A 19,597-nucleotide genomic window follows, 5' to 3' on the forward strand; every position below is an offset into this window, starting at 1 on the left:
AAGTTGGAAGAATGTTTTTATATGTCTTAAAACATTTTTGGAGGGGATCTTTAAGCAATACATACAACACAGAGATCCTCATAGCACTAGAAGTATTAAGTAGTACTAGTATAAGTAAATACAAAGCAGAATAATGAGGTCAAACTACATTTCACTGGAATCTGATGACAAGTCTTTCCTATCATCTGTTTTTTTTTTTATTCGCTTCAAGGAAAGCAAATCAAATTGTGAAAAATCAAATAAAAAAATAAAAAATCAAACGTGAAAAAGTTCCAAAATGTTGCATTGCAGATCCATTCTTCTTCAGTTCATCTTGTCTTTTCTGAGCTCACGTCTCAACACTTTCATAGAAAACTGTGGTGACAGTCCGTATTGGTTGAAGAGCTAGATTTAAAAAAAGCCACACACACCCACAACAGAAAAAAACAACGTTAATACTGAATAAAATAATTAGTTGATCATTTGAATTAAAACTGAATACAAAGTAGTCATGACAATGAAAAACAAACTAACAGCAGTTAGTGCACTCTGCAGTTCCAAGTCCGACAGCTGAGAAAATGACTCCAATTCCACGTTCATGGCAAGAACATAATCTGTTGACATACACATATAATAATAAATAATTAAACATATAATAATTATAATTAATATAATATAAAGTATTCAACATCATTTGTAGTATAATAACCATAAATACAAACTTTGCATAACCTTTGTAGTGAACAACGGTGTGGATTTGTGCATTTTACGTTGAATAAATTTGGAGCTACCCTAAATTCCTTTCTCCTCCCCAGAGAAGATGGGGAGGGGTCAAAGTTGCTTTCTCTAAGTGCTAGCCCGACCATAAAACTGGCACCGTTTTGATTCCGAAGCTGATAACGCGGGGCCTGACTGTTAAACTGACAAAGGGACACGAACCAGCCATTGGCATCTCCCTGAACAGCCTATCAAAACTGCCCCCCCCCCCCCCCACATGTTTCCGTGGCAACTGACCTTATTCTTTGTTTTATTACCACATCAAAAAGGAAAACCCCTGTCTCACCCAAGTGTGACATGGTCCAGACACTGAACTTTGAATGTAAAAAGGACTGCAGTCTCCAAAGATTCAAAGCATTTAATTAAATCTTTAGTTACCTGATTACGTTTGCCTCTATTTGAGCAGTTATGTTAAATGTTGTTGCTATCTGTTGTTGATATTAGTGCTGAAAAGAAAGTTACTTGTGCAGTGTTTTTATTTTCAGCAAGAAACTCCTTCATCTAATGTAATCCAAGCTTTCCTCATGTAACCTGAGCTCCCCCAAGTGGACAAAATAAGTATTACATGCCTTCGTCGGAAATGCCGTTAAATGTATAAATATCCTGACCAATAATGTGACAATTGTTTCCTCTTACCAAATGCCTAGAACAGTACAACGTTCGACGATTGAGGTTCGATTGTGGAAAATATTTGATTATAATACGTGCAAATAGATTTCTTTAAACATTAAGTTTAGAAAGGCAGTCCCTTGGGAAATCTGAGACGCCCCCTGGGGAACCACGCCCCAGGCAACAAAAGAGCGACACGCGACCTCGCTTGGCTCTCTTCTCTTCGCTGTTGGCTCTTCCACTCTGCTTGCTGGACGCTGCGGCACGCGTTCGCCAAGCCTCGCCAGGCAACGCCCAGACTCGGCCAGCGAAACAAACAGCCTTTTGTTCGCCTGAAGCTACACACGTGAAGTGCCGCGACATCGATCTGCCTTCAGTTTGTTTTATTTTCTTTATTTCTTTTGTTTGTTAAAGTTATCAGTCCGTTAAGTTACACTGGACTAATTCAGGAACGACCAAGTTCCATTTTAAGCCTTTTTCGTCGAAGCCAACTTCACCGAGGTCAGACCAAGCCACGTGGTCTCGCCAGCGGCAACGAAGGAAACCTCAAAAAACAGCCGAATTGCCAGACGGAGGAGGCGTTTTCAATCAGACACAGAGAACCCCGGAGAATCCCTAGCAAAAAGCCAGGATCGGCAGCTAGCGTGGGACCCGTGCAACAGGCCAAAAGCAGGCTGTCGACAAGCAGTAAGACTTAACACACGTTCTGTGATCAGATGTCCATTTCAAGTCCTAAACTATAGCATTAGTTTACTTTCATTAGCTCTTCTATGCCGTATGAGTCAAATGCTTCCCACAATCGAACCTCCAGGCTCATTGTTCAGCAAATGTTTATGTTCCCTGTATCCAACCATCTTTTTATCACCTTAGTTAGAGAATAAATTCACTGTAATATAACCAAGAGCTGTGTGTGTTGCCTATTTCTAGTCCCTGCCAAGAGAATTGACCCTTTAGATATGAGACTGACTGACTGATTTAAGATAATTGAGCGATTATTAACTAACTGATCACTAGTAATAATTGTATAATTATTAAAACTACCTAGAGGTCCGGAGACTCTAGGTTTATAACAACTCCGATGGTGCCCTTAACGAGGAAAATTTTGATTTTATGAATATTAATTCATAATTGGGTATCGATTCTCAATTTAGGTTTGCTACACCTTATAACTTTAGTTATCATATGATATACAAATTGACAAAACACAAAAAAGTCTCACGTGTATTTTCTGCACACAATACTACTGTGAAAACTTGTAAAATCATATTTAAATTGTATGTATTTATAGAACTGTAAAGTAGGGTTTTTCAATAATTTATTCTCTGGTTTTATATAAATATAGGGAAGAACAGACTCGTTTCTGTTTTAGCAACAGTTAAAGCAGATCCAGACACAGTAAATAATGAAAAACAAATAGAAGAAACATAAGATAAAAATAATTGCGATAATGATTACAATCAATTACATTCAAGCTAATACATTTATGAAATGGTCACTCAAGGCAAAGGCTCAGATATGTAATGAATGTAACAAATGCAAATACTTACTAGGGCCTTTGGTTGTAGGACAAAGAGTCAGAGGTGTTTTGGAAAGATGGTGTTTGTTTACAGGGAAAGAGAATATTTTAAAATTAATTGATGATTTGTTAAAATCTCTTGAAAATCAAACTTCATGCTACATCATAACTTAATAAAATAAAACATTTTTTATTTTATTTATACAAATAATATAATAATTAAAAATAATGACAAGGTAACTTTATGTAATTAAAGAAGAAAAGACAACATCAAGTTAACTCAACATGAACAAGGAATAAGAAAAACCTTTAGATGGAAAAAGCAAAAAACTGTTACTGCTGGTAAGTACTACTAAATGTCCAGTAACTTTCAAAGCTGCAAAAAGAAAATGTTATGCCTGGTTAAATACACATTGCTGAAGTCTTACCAGTAACTGCAGTAATGCTCACTCCACTGCTTCTGATGTTCTCAAACACAGAGAAGAGAGTGAATGTGTATCTAGTTCTAGCAGTGAGAGATGAGACTGTGTAAGTTACTGGTCCATCTCCATCTGGTGCAGTGATGTAGATCTCTGCATCATTAAACTGGAGAATAAAGCTGATGTTGTTGTTCACTTTGTTCCACTGCAGAGTGATACTGGACTCATTTTGTCCTATTGGTCTGAATTGTTTTGTGTTTGGAGGAGCTGAGAGAGACAAATAGAGCAGTTAAACAGTGTCAGTAAAATTGACAAAGTTAAAGTTAAATATGTATCCCTACATAAATACAAACTAAACCTGTCTGTCAAGAACAGAGCAAGTGAAAATATTCTTTGTATTATAAAGAATGTTTTTTTTTCTGGATCCAGATGTCACATTCTGTAGTCATATCCATCACACTTTATATGACAACAGAGATGTACTCCACAATAAATGAAGAATCACAATGTACCAAAAGTTAAAAAAGTAAATATTCTTAAAGTAAAAAATATTTTACCGGTAACTGCAGTAATGTTTACTCCACTGCTTCTGAAGTTCTCAAACACAGAGAAGAGAGTGAATGTGTATTCAGTTGCAGCAGTGAGAAATGGGACTCTGTGAGTTACTGGTCCATAATAATTATTTGGTGCAGGGATGCTGATCTCTGCACCATTAAACTGGAGAATGAAGCTGATGCTGTTGTTCACTTTATTCCACTGCAGAGTGATACTGGTCTCATCTTGTCTTATTGGTCTGAAGTCTTCTGCGTTTGGAGGAGCTGAGAGAGAAGAAGAGAAGGGAATGAAATTATCAACAAACAACTTTAGTTGAATATTTATTCATGCTCCATCTGGCTGTTCAGGTTGATCAACTTTGTATTTTTTGTTAACAAAACCTAATGGTGGCTATGAGAGAAACAATTATTTAAGACACATGTTTTTAGCAGAAAGAATGTGACATTTTATGCCTAACCACGTCACAGCGTTCATTTCACAGAACATATATAATGAAAAATAAAAAACTCATAGGACTTAAATTTTGACAACTATGTTGAAATAAAGGAGTTTACAGTTTTTCTCAATGGATTTGGCGCATTTACTTACTGATTTATACTATTAGTCAAGATAACTTAGAGTTTCTGCATTTTTTTACTAAAAAATAAGATAAATGAGATTGATTGATCCTGAATTCCAAGAAGAAGTGTAGAACTAGTGGTAATGAGTTAGAATGGAGTTGGCTAAGAAGGTGTAACACAGAATTGGGTGATAAGTTAAACTGGATGCTTTAAAACCAGGCAAACCGGACCGGGTCAACTTTGACCCGGGAGGACAACAAGTGGGATTATTTGCAGCCATTAAAAATAATGAAATGGTTTAAAAACACTATCCAGACCAAACTTAGACATATACGAGTCTGTGATAATCCATCAACATATAGTCCTCTGATCTTAACTATTATTCAAAAGAATTCATAATTTCTGCTTTTTTTAGCTTATAAATTTCGTATAGTTTCATAAAAATGAGACATATTGACCATAAATTCCATCAAGAAGTGTAAAAATAGTGGTAATGAGTTAGAATGGAATTGGCTAAGAAGGTGTAACACAGAATTGGGTGATAAGTAAAAATACAAAGACATCTTGTCAAATGATAGTGTACTCTGAAAGTGTGATAGGTACCCACTATGTAATATTGTCCAATCAATAACTTTGTATATTTAGGCAGCTGCATAGTATTGATGTCAGCCATTGCACACACTATACTTTCAACCAAACTTTTATTTGACGACACTGTGGACCGGCCCAGATTAGGCTGCACTCTCCGATCAACCTCTGTCATACTCAGGCCAAGGTTGATTACATGGTCTGTAACTGTTGTCTGTATCTCTCAAGATATTTGGCTCTTCCTCATCCTCTTTGCACACTCTGCCTCTTCCTCTCCCCCTCACCATGCCACCCCACACTTATGCCCGTCCTTGGATGGACCCTGCATGCTCCATATTCCATAGCTGAGTCTTACCCTTGCAGTATAAATGTGTTTGAGAACTGATTGTTATGAGTGTCGCCTGTGAGCTAAATTAATCTTATTCTAACATTTCTAAGCAGGATGTGGTGCTGCACGAATATATATGCTCCTCAATACAGCTAGCCTAGTAAAACATTTGAAAATCAATATGTGACGGTCAGTGTTAAAATAATTTGGACAATTCTAATTGTCCAAATTATAGGCTAATTATGGGAAACACTGCATTATTAAGCAAGTAAATCCCGACTTTTACACAGCTGTCTGTTTTTCTGCACATGTAGCCTGTTTATAAGAGCAGTATTCAGTTGTTACAAAACTCCACTCTCTCCCGACGAGTCCAAGCATCATAAGTTTCACGTTGCTGTGCTGCTTCGGCAGAAGCAATAAATCAGATGTAGAAATGTTCGTGGTTGCAAGCTTTTTGCTGATTTACACTAGAGGACAATGTTCTTTGCATCCAACTGTGACATAATAATGGCAGCAGCTACTTATAGCTGTGGACAGAACACCTTTCTCCCTTGTTCTACTTTCTTCCTTTAGTTTTGGCGGACATGAACAACAAATTCCGGTGCCGCTGAGCTGCCGCACTGTCGTGGATTTACTTCAAGTATGGTGTGTTCAGTAACGAGTAATGCAGCGTTACTTGCATTAGTAACTAGTAATAATATTAGTTTTACAAAAGTAATTAGTTACACAACTTAGTTACTGGGAAAAGTAATATTATTACAGTAACGCATTATTAGTAACGCGTTACAGCCCAACACTGCTGATGAGACTCATTTAAGTAATCTATGAATGGTTTTAGTTTGTTCTAATGAAAATGTTTATGGTAGGCATTAGTTTTTATAAATGGCAAACAACATGCTTACAACATGATCACTAGCTTTCCACAGGCTCATCTGCTGTATATAACTTTCTGAACAACATTTAGCAGAAGAACATTAAAAACAAAAAACATTCTTGTTTCTGCTTTAACAGACTTGCCCAGATACAAAAATTGAAATTCAGTGTGAATCTGATCTTAAAGGTACAAATTGCTAACACATAATTTAAACTGCCTTAATGCAACAATGAATCTTTATACAGTACGTGAGTAGAAATAAGATGCATTACTTGTTGAGTAACAGATGAACGGTAAAGTGAGGGAGCAGTTATCATCTGACCACCATCCTGAGTAACTGAACATTGTGGTGACACACTGCTCTGGACTGTCTGGTTGCCCACTGGCCCAGTTTTCAAACAGAGAGGGGCTCCCATCAGACCACAGTTGTTCCCGGTGCAGACCGATCCACACAGAGTCCCCAGCAGCCAGGTTTGTTATGACGTCATTTTCTGCCTGATTTCGTATACTGCAAGAGAAACAGTAGCATATACACATCAAGGGTGAGTTGAGTAGAACTGAAAAGGTAAACATAAAAGACAAAAGAAAATTAGACACAAATTATAATAATAAATAAAGATAATCAGGAAGGGAAGGATTCAAATAACAAAAAGGATCAAATAAAACAGTTGGACAGATTTTCTAATCCATTTAGGATTCAATCAACCATCACAATACTAAATAAGCTGAATCAACAGAACAGATAGTAGTTGTTAAGTAGTTGGTTCAGTACTGAACTATTGTATGTCTTGGAGTCTTCATCAGCGCACACTGTACCTGGCTAGATCGACGTAATTCTCCCTGCAGTATCTCTGAGCTTCAGTCCAATTCAAAGGTGTGTCGACTTTTACAAAGGATGATGTGCCATTTACTGAACCTGGAAATATATTGAGAGAATTTATTAACAATGTGCTATGCAGAAGATCTATTTAGGTTTTTGTTCTTACGCTATAAGAAAACTCACCGTCGTAGCACACAAAGTTCAAGTGGTTGTTGCAATTAATGTCCACCCATATTCCACTGTAGCCATAGTAATAGAAATAGTTATAATTTATGAGCAGCACACAGTTCTGTCCAATAGCAAGGTAGGGACGTCCAGGAGCCCAGTTTCTAAACCCTGTGTCTCCTTCACCATAGAAGCTGCTGTCATTCAGGGACCATCTCCAGTTGTCATCATAGAGGCCTATCCAAGCCTTGCCTGTTCAAATAGATGTTCATTATTAACAGCTGGAATTAAAATAGTTGCTGAATTGAACTAAAATGTAGATGAATAAACTGAACATCCCTAAAATTATGTGTCTCCTCTATTTTTTTATTGAGGGCCTTTGTTGTTTTTTCACATTCCACATGATCATATCACCCTGCTGCCTTCTGGCTAATAAATATACCTACCATATTTTAAAATTTCCTCTAATCATAGTAACTTTAGTAACTCAGTATATATAGACTATGTTTCTGTTCTGTGTATGTTTCCAATATTGAGAACTTGCCTCTGTAGCTCGATGTGGTGCTGAGTACAGCATAGACGTCACTTGTGGTTGCTATGGTGGCCAGGTCAGTGTAGACCTGTCTGCAGAAGCTCTGAGCTTCAGTCCAGTTCAGTGGCGTAGCCTCAAAGTAAAACTGACGAGTTCCTAAAACAAAGCATATTCAGTTTTTTATTACTTACTTTTTATAAAGCATGAAGACTCTTTTACAGTGAACATGAAGAGGCACTATGAATCAGGTGGGTTCAGCTGTACTGTGGGGTCAGTTTGTTGCAGAAATACATTGGTATATGTAGCACTGAGTCAGAGATGTTTCAGAAAGATGGCTATTGTTTACATGGAAGGAAGAATATTTTAAGATGAATTGATAATTTGTTAATATTTCTGGAAAATCAGAGAGACAAACGTCAATTTCATTATATATCATAACTGAACATACAATTAAATATACATTTTTAATATGCAGTATGAAAAGTTCAAGACAATTTCACTTTGGCAGCTGGCGACATGTGCGTGAGCCAAACTATTGCTGCTACTGTAGACAGCAGTCGTGCTTTTCCTACTCTCCCCTCTTATCTTGGCTTGCTCCTATTTTTTGTCTACTTTCTGTCTACTTTGGTCGTGTGGAAACTTTTCTCTTTTGACCACCTGCCTGCTGTTCTCCTGAAACCATCAAAATGGAATTAATCAACTGGTCACTCAGCGCTATTGACAAGATTTTCACCCAGAGACGTGCTTCACCGGGTGAGCCGAACTGTCCCAGTGGAACATTCGCTGCAGGCTACGCTCGCGACTTGTGGGAGACCTGGCAAGCGGTTTGCTTGGATGTTTTATCTGTGGAGGACATTGAAGATTTATGGATAATTGGAATTTTGTCAGTGGGCTTCCTGATTATCGGGCTTGGAATCTCCCTAATATATCGTAAAATTGGTAACAGCCAGGCAGCCGCCAGGAAATTTACCCAAAAGCTGTCTGGGGAACTTAAAGAGTGCTTAAATGGGGTGAACGAAAAGCTGAAGGTTTTACATCAAAGGGCTGATCAGAACGGTGAACTGTTTCGTAACATCTCACACCGGTCTGTGGAAGAGCAGAGGAGGATTGACACCATCAGGGCGCAGTCTGGTGAGCTGCTGAGAGTAACCACTGGTCTGTCAATGAAATTAGAATAAATGTCGAAATCACTACATGAACTGGATGCACGTATGACGCTGAGGATGAGAGCGATTGAAGGACACTGATCCGGATAAATGTTACCGAATCAACCTAAATTGGATTAAAAATTATTGTCTTAGTGCCCCTCCTCCGTCTCAGCGGGAAAACAACTTGCAGCTGGCCTTCCTATCCTCTCCTGCGCATTGGTTTATCTCTCCTCAAAGACTGAGTAAGATAATGAACAGACTCATTATCTTACTCACACCATACACCCCCCCCCCCCCACACACACACACCGAAGTGACTGCCTCGAAACTTCCCTCTTTATTTCTCTTCCTCACGTCACCTCAAAAAATCCCACCATGTGACTGTATGTAATGTGTGTTGTCTTGTGTATTATTATGTATTGTATGTTGTTATGTCATGTACTATGTTGCTGTCTGCATTAATTCTTTTCTGGAAAGCAAGTGGCGACGCTGAATCTAGCTGCGGCCCGGAGGCTTGCTCCAATAGAAATAAATTTCACTGTGTACTTGTGCATGTGTGACAATAAAGCTACCTATGAACCTGTGCTCGACTACTTCACCTCACTCTAACAGGGACACTTGCTACTGAACACAGACTGTTGATGCTCCCTGATAAAAGAAAAATGTTTCTGCTGATACGTGTTCAGAAAAAATGTTAACCTGTTGCTCAGAAGGAGCCTGTTATGACGTTATGATTGTGGCCCTGAATTCTGATGGTAACTTGTTTTAACAAGCTAGATAAAAGGTAATGCCCTGGCAGGGGCAAATAGCTTTGGTTTTATATTTGATTTGATTACATTAATGTTTAAGTTGAGATTTAAAAGAAATATTTTATTGCTACTGTGTAAAGGGAATACTGCTGGTAAAAAGCACCTTGTTTGTTGAAAGTGTTTGCAAACCACATGTCATTGCACTTTTGTGTATATAGTAGTAAATTTAAATTAAAATACACTACTTTAGAATTTATTATTCAATTTTGCGCATAAAATGCAATTAATCGCATAAAATCATGCAATTAATCGCAATTAAAATTCTTAATTGTTGCCCAGAACTAATTTTTAATTTATACAAAAAAATAAATAAGTAAAAATAATGACAAGGAATGACAAGGTAACGTTATGTTAACATTGTGCTCAGAACAACATGAAAAAGAAGAAGAAAAGACAACATCAAGTTAATTAATTACTTGAAGGAGGAATAAGAAAAATGTTCAAATGTGACAACGAAAAGCTGCTGATAAGTACTATTAACTGTCCAGTTGCTTCCCAAGTTATAAGATGAAAATTTTAACCTGGTTAAATATACATCAGTAAAGTCAAACAACTTACTAGTGACCACAGTAATGCTCACTCCACTGCTTCTGGCGTTCTCAATCACAGAGAAGAGAGTGAATGTGTATGTAGTTCCAGCAGTGAGAGATGAGACTGTGTGAGTTACTGGTCCATCTCCATCTGGTGCAGTGATGTCGATCTCTGCACCATTAAACTGGAGAATATAGCTGACGTTGTTCACTTTATTCCACTGCAGAGTGATACTAATGACATCTTGTGCTGTTGATATTAAGCTTTCTGCATTTGGAGGAGCTGAGAGAGAAGAAGAGAAGTGAATGAATTGCATGATTTTAATATTCATTCATGTTCCATGTTCCAAAAAGACAAACAGAGCAGTGAAATGTCGTGGAAAGAATTGAGTAACAACCAACCGTTGTCTTTGAAGAATTTATTTAACAAAAGAGAATAAACAGAGAAGTACTACAACACATATACAGACCACAGTCTAGGTTTCTATGTTTTAGGGAACAGAGATCCTCTCTCTGCCTTGAATGAACATTCAAGGAGAGGAGAGGAACAACAAGAGAGGAAAACACCAAAACAATCTCACAGCTCTGACGTAAACCCTAGTAAATGTGGACAGACCAACATAAGGAGTATAGGAGAGGAAAGGTTAAGGATAAAACACAATACAACACATGCAATTTTCTGCTATAACATGAAACATGTATTAACAAAGTGACAATGTTCCCTCTGACAGTTAAAGATGGTTCATTGTATCTCCACATAAATACAAACTAAATTATTCTTAAAGTAAAAATATTTTACAGTGTTGGCCAAAACATTGCTGAATTAAATTAACATGCAATAAAGTGCATGTTGTTAAGTAGCACATTCCTGTAATGAATATTATACCCAGTAGATACGTCTTAGTTTTACACTGGTGCTCTGAAAAGCAGATGATGGCTCGCTAAGCAGATACAGAGCATAGAAATAAAGTGACATATATTACCGGTAACTGCAGTAATGTTTACTCCGCTGCTTCTGACGTTCTCAAACACAGAGAAGAGAGTGAATGTGTATTCAGTTCCAGCAGTGAGAGATGAGACTGTGTGAGTTACTGGTCCATTTCCATCTGGTGCAGTGATGTTGATCTCTGCATCATTAAACTGGAGAATAAAGCTGAAGCTGTTGTTCACTTTGTTCCACTGCAGAGTGATACTGGTCTCATCTTGTCCTATTGGTCTGAAGTCTTCTGTTTTTGGAGGAGCTGAGACAGAAGAAGAGAAGGGAATGAATTGCTTGAATATATATTCATGTTCCATCTGGCTGTTAAGGTTAATCCATTTTGTATGTTTTGTTAACAAAATACTGGTGACTATGAGAGATAAAATTATTTAAGACACACGCTTGAATTAGCAATAATGTCACATTTTATACCTAAACACATTACGGTGTGTGTATCGCAGGACATCCATAATGAACAATAAAAGAAGAATTAAAAATTCATAGCACTTCAAGTTGGACAACTATGGGGAAATAAAGGAGCTTAATATGTTGGCCAAGACAGGCAGTGCTGGAAAATGATGGTGGCCACACAAAATGTTCACACTTTTGGCCCATCTTGGACATTTTCACTTAGGAGTGTACTCACTTTTGTTGCCAGCGGCTTAGACATTGGCTGTGTGATGTCTTATTTTGAGGGGACAGCAAATTTACACTGTTATACAAGCTGTACACTCACTACTTTACATTGTAGCAAAGTGTCATTTCTTCACTGTTGTCCCATGAAAAGATATAATCAAATATGTAAAAACATGTGAGGGGTATACTTATTTTTGTGAGATACTGTATATAACTAAACTGCCTTAATGCAACAATGAATCTCTAAACAGCTTGTAAGTAAAAATAAGACACATTACTTGTTGAGTAACAGATGAACGGTAAAGTGAGGGAGCAGTTATCATCTGACCACCGTCCTGAGTTTCTGAACGCTGTGGTGACGCACTGCTCTGCACTGTCTGGTTGCCCACTGGCCCAGTATTGAAACACAGAGGGGCTCCCATCAGACCATAGTCGTTCCCGGTGCAGACCGATCCACACAGAGTCAGAACCTGCCAACTTTGTGATAATGTCATTTTCTGCCCGATTTCGTACACTGCGAGAGAAACACACATCAAGGGTGCGTCGAGAATAATTGAAGAGGTAAAACGTAACAAACAAAAAAAAATCACACTGCAGTTCATCATATATAATATTATAGCTTATGTGGTTATTTAAGGATTTGGTAACGTATTCAGTCACCTGGACAACGTAGCTGTTAATTAACCACTTAAAGTCAGTGCAACATAATCATCTTATAATTAAGTATTTGGTTCAGTACTGAACTATTGTATGTGTTGGAGTCTTCATCAGTGCACACTGTACCTGGCTAGATCGACGTAATTCTCCCTGCAGTATCTCTGAGCTTGAATCCAATTCAAAGGTGTTTTGACTTTTACAAAGGATGATTTGCCATTTACTGAACCTGGAAATATATTGAGAGAATTTATTAACAATGTGCTATGCAGAAGATCTATTTAGCCCTTTGTTAATTCTTACACTATAAGAAAACTCACCATTGTAGCACACAGAGTAGAAGGGGTAGTAGCAATCAACGTCAAACCACGTTCCAATGTATTCATAGAAGTGGTAATAGTGATAGTAATAGCTTTGAAGCAGCACACAGTTCTTTTGTCCATAAGGATTGTAGGGATATCCAGGTGCCCAGTTTCTAAACTCTGTCTCTCCTTCACCATAGATGCTGCTGTTACTCAGGGACCATCTCCAGTTGGCACTGTAGAGGCCTATCCAAGCCTTGCCTGTTCAAACAGATGTTCATTATATAACAGCTGGATTTGGATTTTGCTGAATTGAACTAAAATGTAGATGAATAAACTGAGCAAAACCTTAAATTACGTGTCTCCTCTATTTTTCATTGAGGGCCTTTCACATTCCACATGGTCATACTTTATAATTTTATCTAATCATAGTAAGTGTAGTGGGACAACGGTGTGGATTTGTGCATTTTATATTGAATAAATTTGGAGCTACTCCAAATTCCTCTCTCCTCCCCCAGAGAAGAGCAGGGGTGTTAAAGATCAACTTCAACAGACTGCAGGGGAGACCCCAACGGGAAAGGGGGTCAAAGTTGCTTTCTTTAAGTGCTATGCCTGGGCAGTTGATCGTAAAACTGGCACCTTTTTGATCTACGAAGCTGATAACGCGGGGCCTGACTGTTAAACTGACAAAGGGACACGAACCAGCGATTAGCATTTCCCTGAACAGCCTATCAAAACTGCCCCCCCCCCCCACACACACATGTAACCATGGCAACTAAACTGGGCCTGTGTTTCATTACTCCATCAAAGGGATACTCCCTGTCTCACTCACTTGTGACATAACCCAGGAAGCCGAACTTTAAATAACCAAAGACTGGAGTCTCCAAAGACTCAAAGCATTTAATTAAGTTTAATTAAATCTTTAGTTACTTGATTACGTTTGCCTCTAGTTGAGTAGTTATGTTAACATGTTGTTGCTATCTGTTGTTGATATTAGTGCTGAAAAGAATCTAAATAAGTTACTTTTGCAGTGTTTTTATTTTCAGCAAGACACTCCTTCATCTAATGTAATCAATGCTTGTTCATAATACTTTCCTACAAAATTCCTTTAGAAATGATGATAAAGGAATGTTTTATTATACTCTTAATCGCCAGCTTGAATTTAAGGATGAATCAACAATAATTCCCCGGTTCCTAAGGAGAGATGATCTTGGATTAATCTAAGCTTTCCTCATGTAACCTGAGCTCCCCCAAGTGGACGAAATAAGTATTACATACCCTTGTTGGAAATGCCGTTAAATGTATAAATATCCTGACCAATAATGTGACAATTGTTTCCTGTTACCAAATGCTTAGAACAGTACAACCGTTTGACCATTGAGGTTCGATTGTGGAAAATATTTGATTATAATACGTGCAAATAGATTTCTTTCCTTTTAGACATTAAGTTTAGAAAGGCAGTCCCTCAGGAAAACTGAAACGCCCTCTGGGGAACCACGCCCCAGGCAACAAAAGAGCGACACGCGACGTCGTTCGCGTTCTTCTCGGACGCTTCAGCACGCGTCCGGCGTGCCTCTCCAGGCAACGCCCTAAGAGTCGACCAGCAACAGGCCTTCGTTCGCTTGAAACTACACACGCGAAGTGCCGCGACATCGATCTGCCCCTCAGTTTGTTTTATTTTCTTTCTTTCTTTTGTTTTGTTAAAGTTATCAATCCGTTAAGTTACACAGGACTAATTCAGAAACGACCAAGTTCCATTTTAAAGCTTGTTCGTCGAGCCAACTTCACAGAGGTGAGACCAAGCCACGTGGTTTCGCCAGCGGCAACGAAGGAAACCTGAAAACAGCCGAATTGCCAGACGGAGGACGCGTTTTTTTCAGTCAGACACAGAGAACCCCAGAGAATCCCTAGCAAAAAGCTAGGATCGGGCAGCTAGCGTGGGACAGACCAAAGCAGGCCGTCGACAAGCTGTAAGACCCAACAAACATTCTGTGGTTAGATATGTCCCGTAAATATTTCCTTTTAACTCCTAAACTCATAGCTTACTTTCATTAGTTCTCCTATGCCGTATGAGTCAAATGCTTCCCACAATCAAACCTCCATTTCTCATTGTTCAGCAATTGTTTATTTTCCCTGTATTTAACCACCCTTTTATATCGCGTTAGTTAGAGAATAAATTCACTGTAATATAATCAAGAACTGTGTGTGTTGCCTATTTCCACATCCCTGCCAAGAGAATTGACCCTTTAGATATGAGACTGACTGATTGATTTAAGATAATTGAGCGATTATTAACTAACTGATCACTAGTAATAATTGTATAATTATTAAAAGCTACCTAGAGGTCCAGAGACTGATTTTAATTGGATATTAATTCTAATAAATTTATTAAAATTCATAACTAATCTAGCCATGCTACATAAGCTTATCAAAAACTTAATTGTTTTCTGGCGGTTATGTACATATATAATTCAGTGTATATACACTCACCTAAAGGATTATTAGGAACACCATACTAATACTGTGTTTGACCCCCTTTCGCCTTCAGAACTGCCTTAATTCTACATGGCATTGATTCAACAAGGTGCTGAAAGCATTCTTTAGAAATGTTGGCCCATATTGATAAGATAGCATCTTGCAGTTGATGGAGATTTGTGGGATGCACATCCAGGGCACGAAGCTCCCGTTCCACCACATCCCAAAGATGCTCTATTGGGTTGAGATCTGGTGACTGTGGGGGCCATTTTAGTACAGTAAACTCATTGTCATGTTCAAGAAACCAATTTGAAATGATTCGAGCTTCGTGACATGGTGCATTATCCTGCTGGAAGTAGCCATCAGAGGATGGGTACATGGTGGCCATAAAGGGATGGACATGGTCAGAAACAATGCTCAGGAAGGCTGTGGCATTTAAACGATGCCCAATTGGCACTAAGGGGCCAAAAGTGTGGCAAGCAAACATCCCCCACACCATTACAACACCACCAGCAGCCTGCACAGTGGTAACAAGGCATGATGGATCCATGTTCTCATTCTGTTTACGCCAAATTCTGACTCCATCTGAATGTCTCAACAGAAATCGAGACTCATCAGACCAGGCAACATTTTTCCAGTCTTCAACTGTCCAGTTTTGGTGAGCTCTTGCAAATTGTAGCCTCTTTTTCCTATTCGTAGTGGAGATGAGTGGTACCCGGTGGGGTCTTCTGCTGTTGTAGCCCATCCGACTCAAGGTTGTGCGTGTTGTGGCTTCACAAATGCTTTGCTGCATACCTCGGTGGTTATTTCAGTCAAAGTTGCTCTTCTATCAGCTTGAATCAGTCGGCCCATTCTCCTCTGACCTCTAGCATCAACAAGGTATTTTCACCCACAGGACTGCAGCATACAGGATGTTTTTCCCTTTTCACACCATTCTTTGTAAACCCTAGAAATGGTTGTGCGTGAAAATCCAAGTAACTAAGCAGATTGCGAAATACTCAGACCGGCCCGTCTGGCACCAACAACCATGCCACGCTCAAAATTGCTTAAATCACCTTTCTTTCCCATTCTGACATTCAGTTTGGAGTTCAGGAGATTGTCTTGACCAGGACCACACCCCTAAATGCATTGAAGCAACTGCCATGTGATTGGTTGATTAGATAATTGCATTAATGAGAAATCGAACAGGTGTTCCTAATAATCCTTTAGGTGAGTGTACACTATGTTAATGTTATGCACAGTGTGTGATTCCAATTTTATAACTTGCCTGTGCAGTAGTAGAGTACAGAAGTGACGTCAGTATAGGTTTCTATGGTAGCCAGGTCAGTGTAGATCCGTCTGCAGAAGCTCTGAGCTGCAGTCCAGTTCAGTGGCGTACTCTCAAAGTAGTATTGACGATTTCCTAAAACAAAGCATATTTATTTGAGTCCAGCTGTACTGTGGGGTTTTACAATACAATTCACTCGTTGGTGAGATTTTTGTGTGCTAGCAGCAGTCACTGTATCCTGACTACAGAGCCTGGAAACAATGGATGCTTCACCAAACTTAACTAAACAGCCCTGCTGGATTTAATGTTTAGTTTAGTAATCAGCTTGAGTCAGATCAGGTTTCACCCTGCGTCAGTAAATTGGTGTTCACTGTTTACCACTGACAATAAAAAATGAACCAGTTCACTTACAAATGTGTTTTTAGGATTTTCTGTATTGTCTCAGTTTATCAGAGAAACACTTACTATATATGCAGTACTGAGTCAGAAATGTTTTAGGAAGATGTCTGATTACATGGAAAGAAGAATATTCTAAGATGTATTGATAATTTGCTTATATCTCTTTAAAATCAAACAGACAAACTTTTCATCATATATCATAGCTGGAAAGAAAATGAAGCATACATTTTGAATTTATACAAAAAAGAAAATAAGTAAAAATAATAACAAGGGCTGACAAGGTAATGTTATGTTAACATTGTCGTTTTAGAAAAAAAACACGAAAAGAAAACATGAAGTTAATTACATGAAGAAGGAATAAGAAAAATGTTTAAATGTAACAAGGTTAAACTACTACTGCTGGAAACTGTTCAGTTGCTTCCAAAGTTGCAAAAAATACATATTAATGAAGTCAAACATCTTACCAGTAACTGCAGTAATGCTCACTCCACTGCTTCTGACATTCTCAAACACAGAGAAGAGAGTGAATGTGTATGTAGTTTCAGGAGTGAGAGATGAGACTGTGTGAGTTACTGGTCCATCTCCATCTGGTGCAGTGATGTTGATCTCTGCACCATTAAACTGGAGAATGAAGCTGACGCTGTTGTTCACTTTATTCCACTGCAGAGTGATACTGGTGACATCTTGTCTTGTTGGTCTGAAGTTTTCTGCGTTTGGAGGAGCTGAGAGAGACAAATAGAGCATTTAAACATGTATTAACAAATAACAGTCAGTAAAAGTAACAGTGTTCTCACTGTCAGTTAAAGATGGTTCATTTTGTTTCCTCACATAAATACAAACTAAAGCTGTCTGTCAGGAACAGAGCGAGTGAAACAATTCTTTGTATTACTGAGTATGAATGTTTTTTTTCTGGATCCAGATGTCACATTCTGTAGTCATATCCATCATACTTTAAATGACAACAGAGATGTACTCCACTATAAATGAATAATTACAATGCACCAAAAGTTTCAAAAGAAATTATTCTTAATGTAAAAAATTATTTTACAGTGTTGGCCAAAACAATGCTGAGTTAAATTAACATGCAATAAAGTGCATGTTGTTAAGTAGCACATTCCTTTAATGAATATTATACCCAGTAGAAACGTCTTAGTTTTACACTGGTGCTCTGAAAAGTAGATGATGGCTCGCTAAGCAGATACAGAGCATAGAAATAAAGTGACATATATTACCGGTAACTGCAGTAATGTTTACTCCACTGCTTCTGACGTTCTCAAACACAGAGAAGAGAGTGAATGTGTATTCAGTTGCAGCAGTGAGAGATGAGACTGTGTGAGTTACTGGTCCATCTCCATCTGGTGCAGTGATGTAGATCTCTGCACCATTAAACTGGAGAATAAAGCTGAAGTTGTTGTTCACTTTATTCCACTGCAGAGTGATACTGGTCTCATTTAGTCCTATTGATCTAAAGTCTTCTGTTTTTGGAGGAGCTGAAAGAAGAAGAGAAGTGACTGAATTTATCAACCAAAACTTTACCTGAATATTTATTCATGCTCCTGTTAAGGTTGATCCACTAAGACTTTTGTTAAGAAAACCTAATGGTGGCTATGAGAGAAACAATTATTTAAGGTAAGAATGTTGTGTCACATCTTACACCTAACCACATCTCAGCGTTCATTTCATAGGACATGTACCATCCATCCATCATCAACCACTTATCCTGCGTACAGGGTCGCAGGGGCCAATCCCAGCTGACATCGGGCGCAAGGCAGGGTACACCCTGGACACCTAAGGACAATTTAGGGTAACCAATCAACCGAGCCTGCGGTGGGAAGAAGCCAGAACACCCAGAGAGAACATGCAAACTCCACACAGAAAGGCCGGGGCAAAAAAAGCACTTTAAGTTGGATCACTATGGGGAAATAAAGGAGTTTAATATGTGGACCAATACAGTACATGATTTCAAGTAGGAGGACATTAGAAAAATACATTTAGTTTTACACAGTCACACTAACAAGATTTTAAAATCATCAGATTTTTTGATCCAACACACAATGTAATTTGGTGCATGTTGACACAATCACTGACATAATTCCCAGTCATGATCCACCACCACCACTTGTATATCAGTTAATTGATATACTCTTGTACAGTAGGTTCAATCGACTGTATGTTCTCAATTTAAACAGTATTATACTGATGGGACACATTTCAGTAAGCTCTAGCTATAAGCTATTGATTTTAATGTGTATGGTATTTGTTGTATTTCTTGTTGTTCTTCAAGCAGATTTTTGTACTGAGAGTAATGAGAGTATTCATTTTATTAGGGTTCATACCGTTTAGTAGTTAGTTGTTTTTATTATTTGTTGTCTGCAGTACCGGCTCAAATTCCCGTGAGCTGGAATGAACTACAAACATGAAATTTGGGGGAATAACTGGAAATGGCGTGCTTCAGCTTCCATAGAAAAATTAACTCAATCAGCCACATGGTGGTGCTGTAAATAAGGCTTAAAAATGCAAACTTTGAAAGGCTACGCCCCTCACGCCGTAAGTCCGATTGACTTGAAATTTCTCACACAGGTGCAGCTCAATGTGCTCTGCAAAACACATTTTTGACATCTCCTCCTTGAACCATGTGTGTGAAATTATTTTGATGGCGATATTTCGAAAAAAGGT

The 19,597-nt window shown here is 38.3% G+C and overlaps 2 protein-coding genes across 2 annotated transcripts in view; both read right to left on the minus strand.

Moving 5' to 3' along the window:
- The window catches only part of LOC119912224 (macrophage mannose receptor 1-like), a 357,347-nt gene continuing 337,750 nt past the window's right edge, over positions 1-19,597 (minus strand). Inside the window, exons 13-29 of the mRNA XM_038731319.1 lie at positions 18,154-18,411; positions 17,386-17,643; positions 16,523-16,657; positions 12,799-13,041; positions 12,608-12,707; positions 12,103-12,338; positions 11,193-11,450; positions 10,238-10,492; positions 7,735-7,878; positions 7,209-7,442; positions 7,022-7,121; positions 6,478-6,713; positions 3,858-4,118; positions 3,310-3,567; positions 2,913-2,918; positions 514-593; positions 1-384 (exon numbers count right to left, since the gene is read on the minus strand). Coding sequence (XP_038587247.1) covers positions 304-384; positions 514-593; positions 2,913-2,918; positions 3,310-3,567; positions 3,858-4,118; positions 6,478-6,713; positions 7,022-7,121; positions 7,209-7,442; positions 7,735-7,878; positions 10,238-10,492; positions 11,193-11,450; positions 12,103-12,338; positions 12,608-12,707; positions 12,799-13,041; positions 16,523-16,657; positions 17,386-17,643; positions 18,154-18,411 — 3,143 coding nt within the window. The 3' untranslated portion in view covers positions 1-303. The remainder of the gene's footprint in view (positions 385-513; positions 594-2,912; positions 2,919-3,309; positions 3,568-3,857; positions 4,119-6,477; positions 6,714-7,021; positions 7,122-7,208; positions 7,443-7,734; positions 7,879-10,237; positions 10,493-11,192; positions 11,451-12,102; positions 12,339-12,607; positions 12,708-12,798; positions 13,042-16,522; positions 16,658-17,385; positions 17,644-18,153; positions 18,412-19,597) is intronic.
- Positions 18,441-19,597, minus strand: part of LOC119912231 (C-type mannose receptor 2-like) — a 28,951-nt gene continuing 27,794 nt past the window's right edge. The window contains exon 7 of the mRNA XM_038731329.1: positions 18,441-18,709. Coding sequence (XP_038587257.1) covers positions 18,546-18,709 — 164 coding nt within the window. The 3' untranslated portion in view covers positions 18,441-18,545. The remainder of the gene's footprint in view (positions 18,710-19,597) is intronic.

The sequence above is a fragment of the Micropterus salmoides genome, unplaced genomic scaffold (genome assembly GCF_014851395.1).
Source record: "Micropterus salmoides isolate LMB-PRFRI ecotype aquatic unplaced genomic scaffold, ASM1485139v1 Ms_hic_scaffold_2, whole genome shotgun sequence".
NCBI lineage: Eukaryota > Metazoa > Chordata > Actinopteri > Centrarchiformes > Centrarchidae > Micropterus > Micropterus salmoides.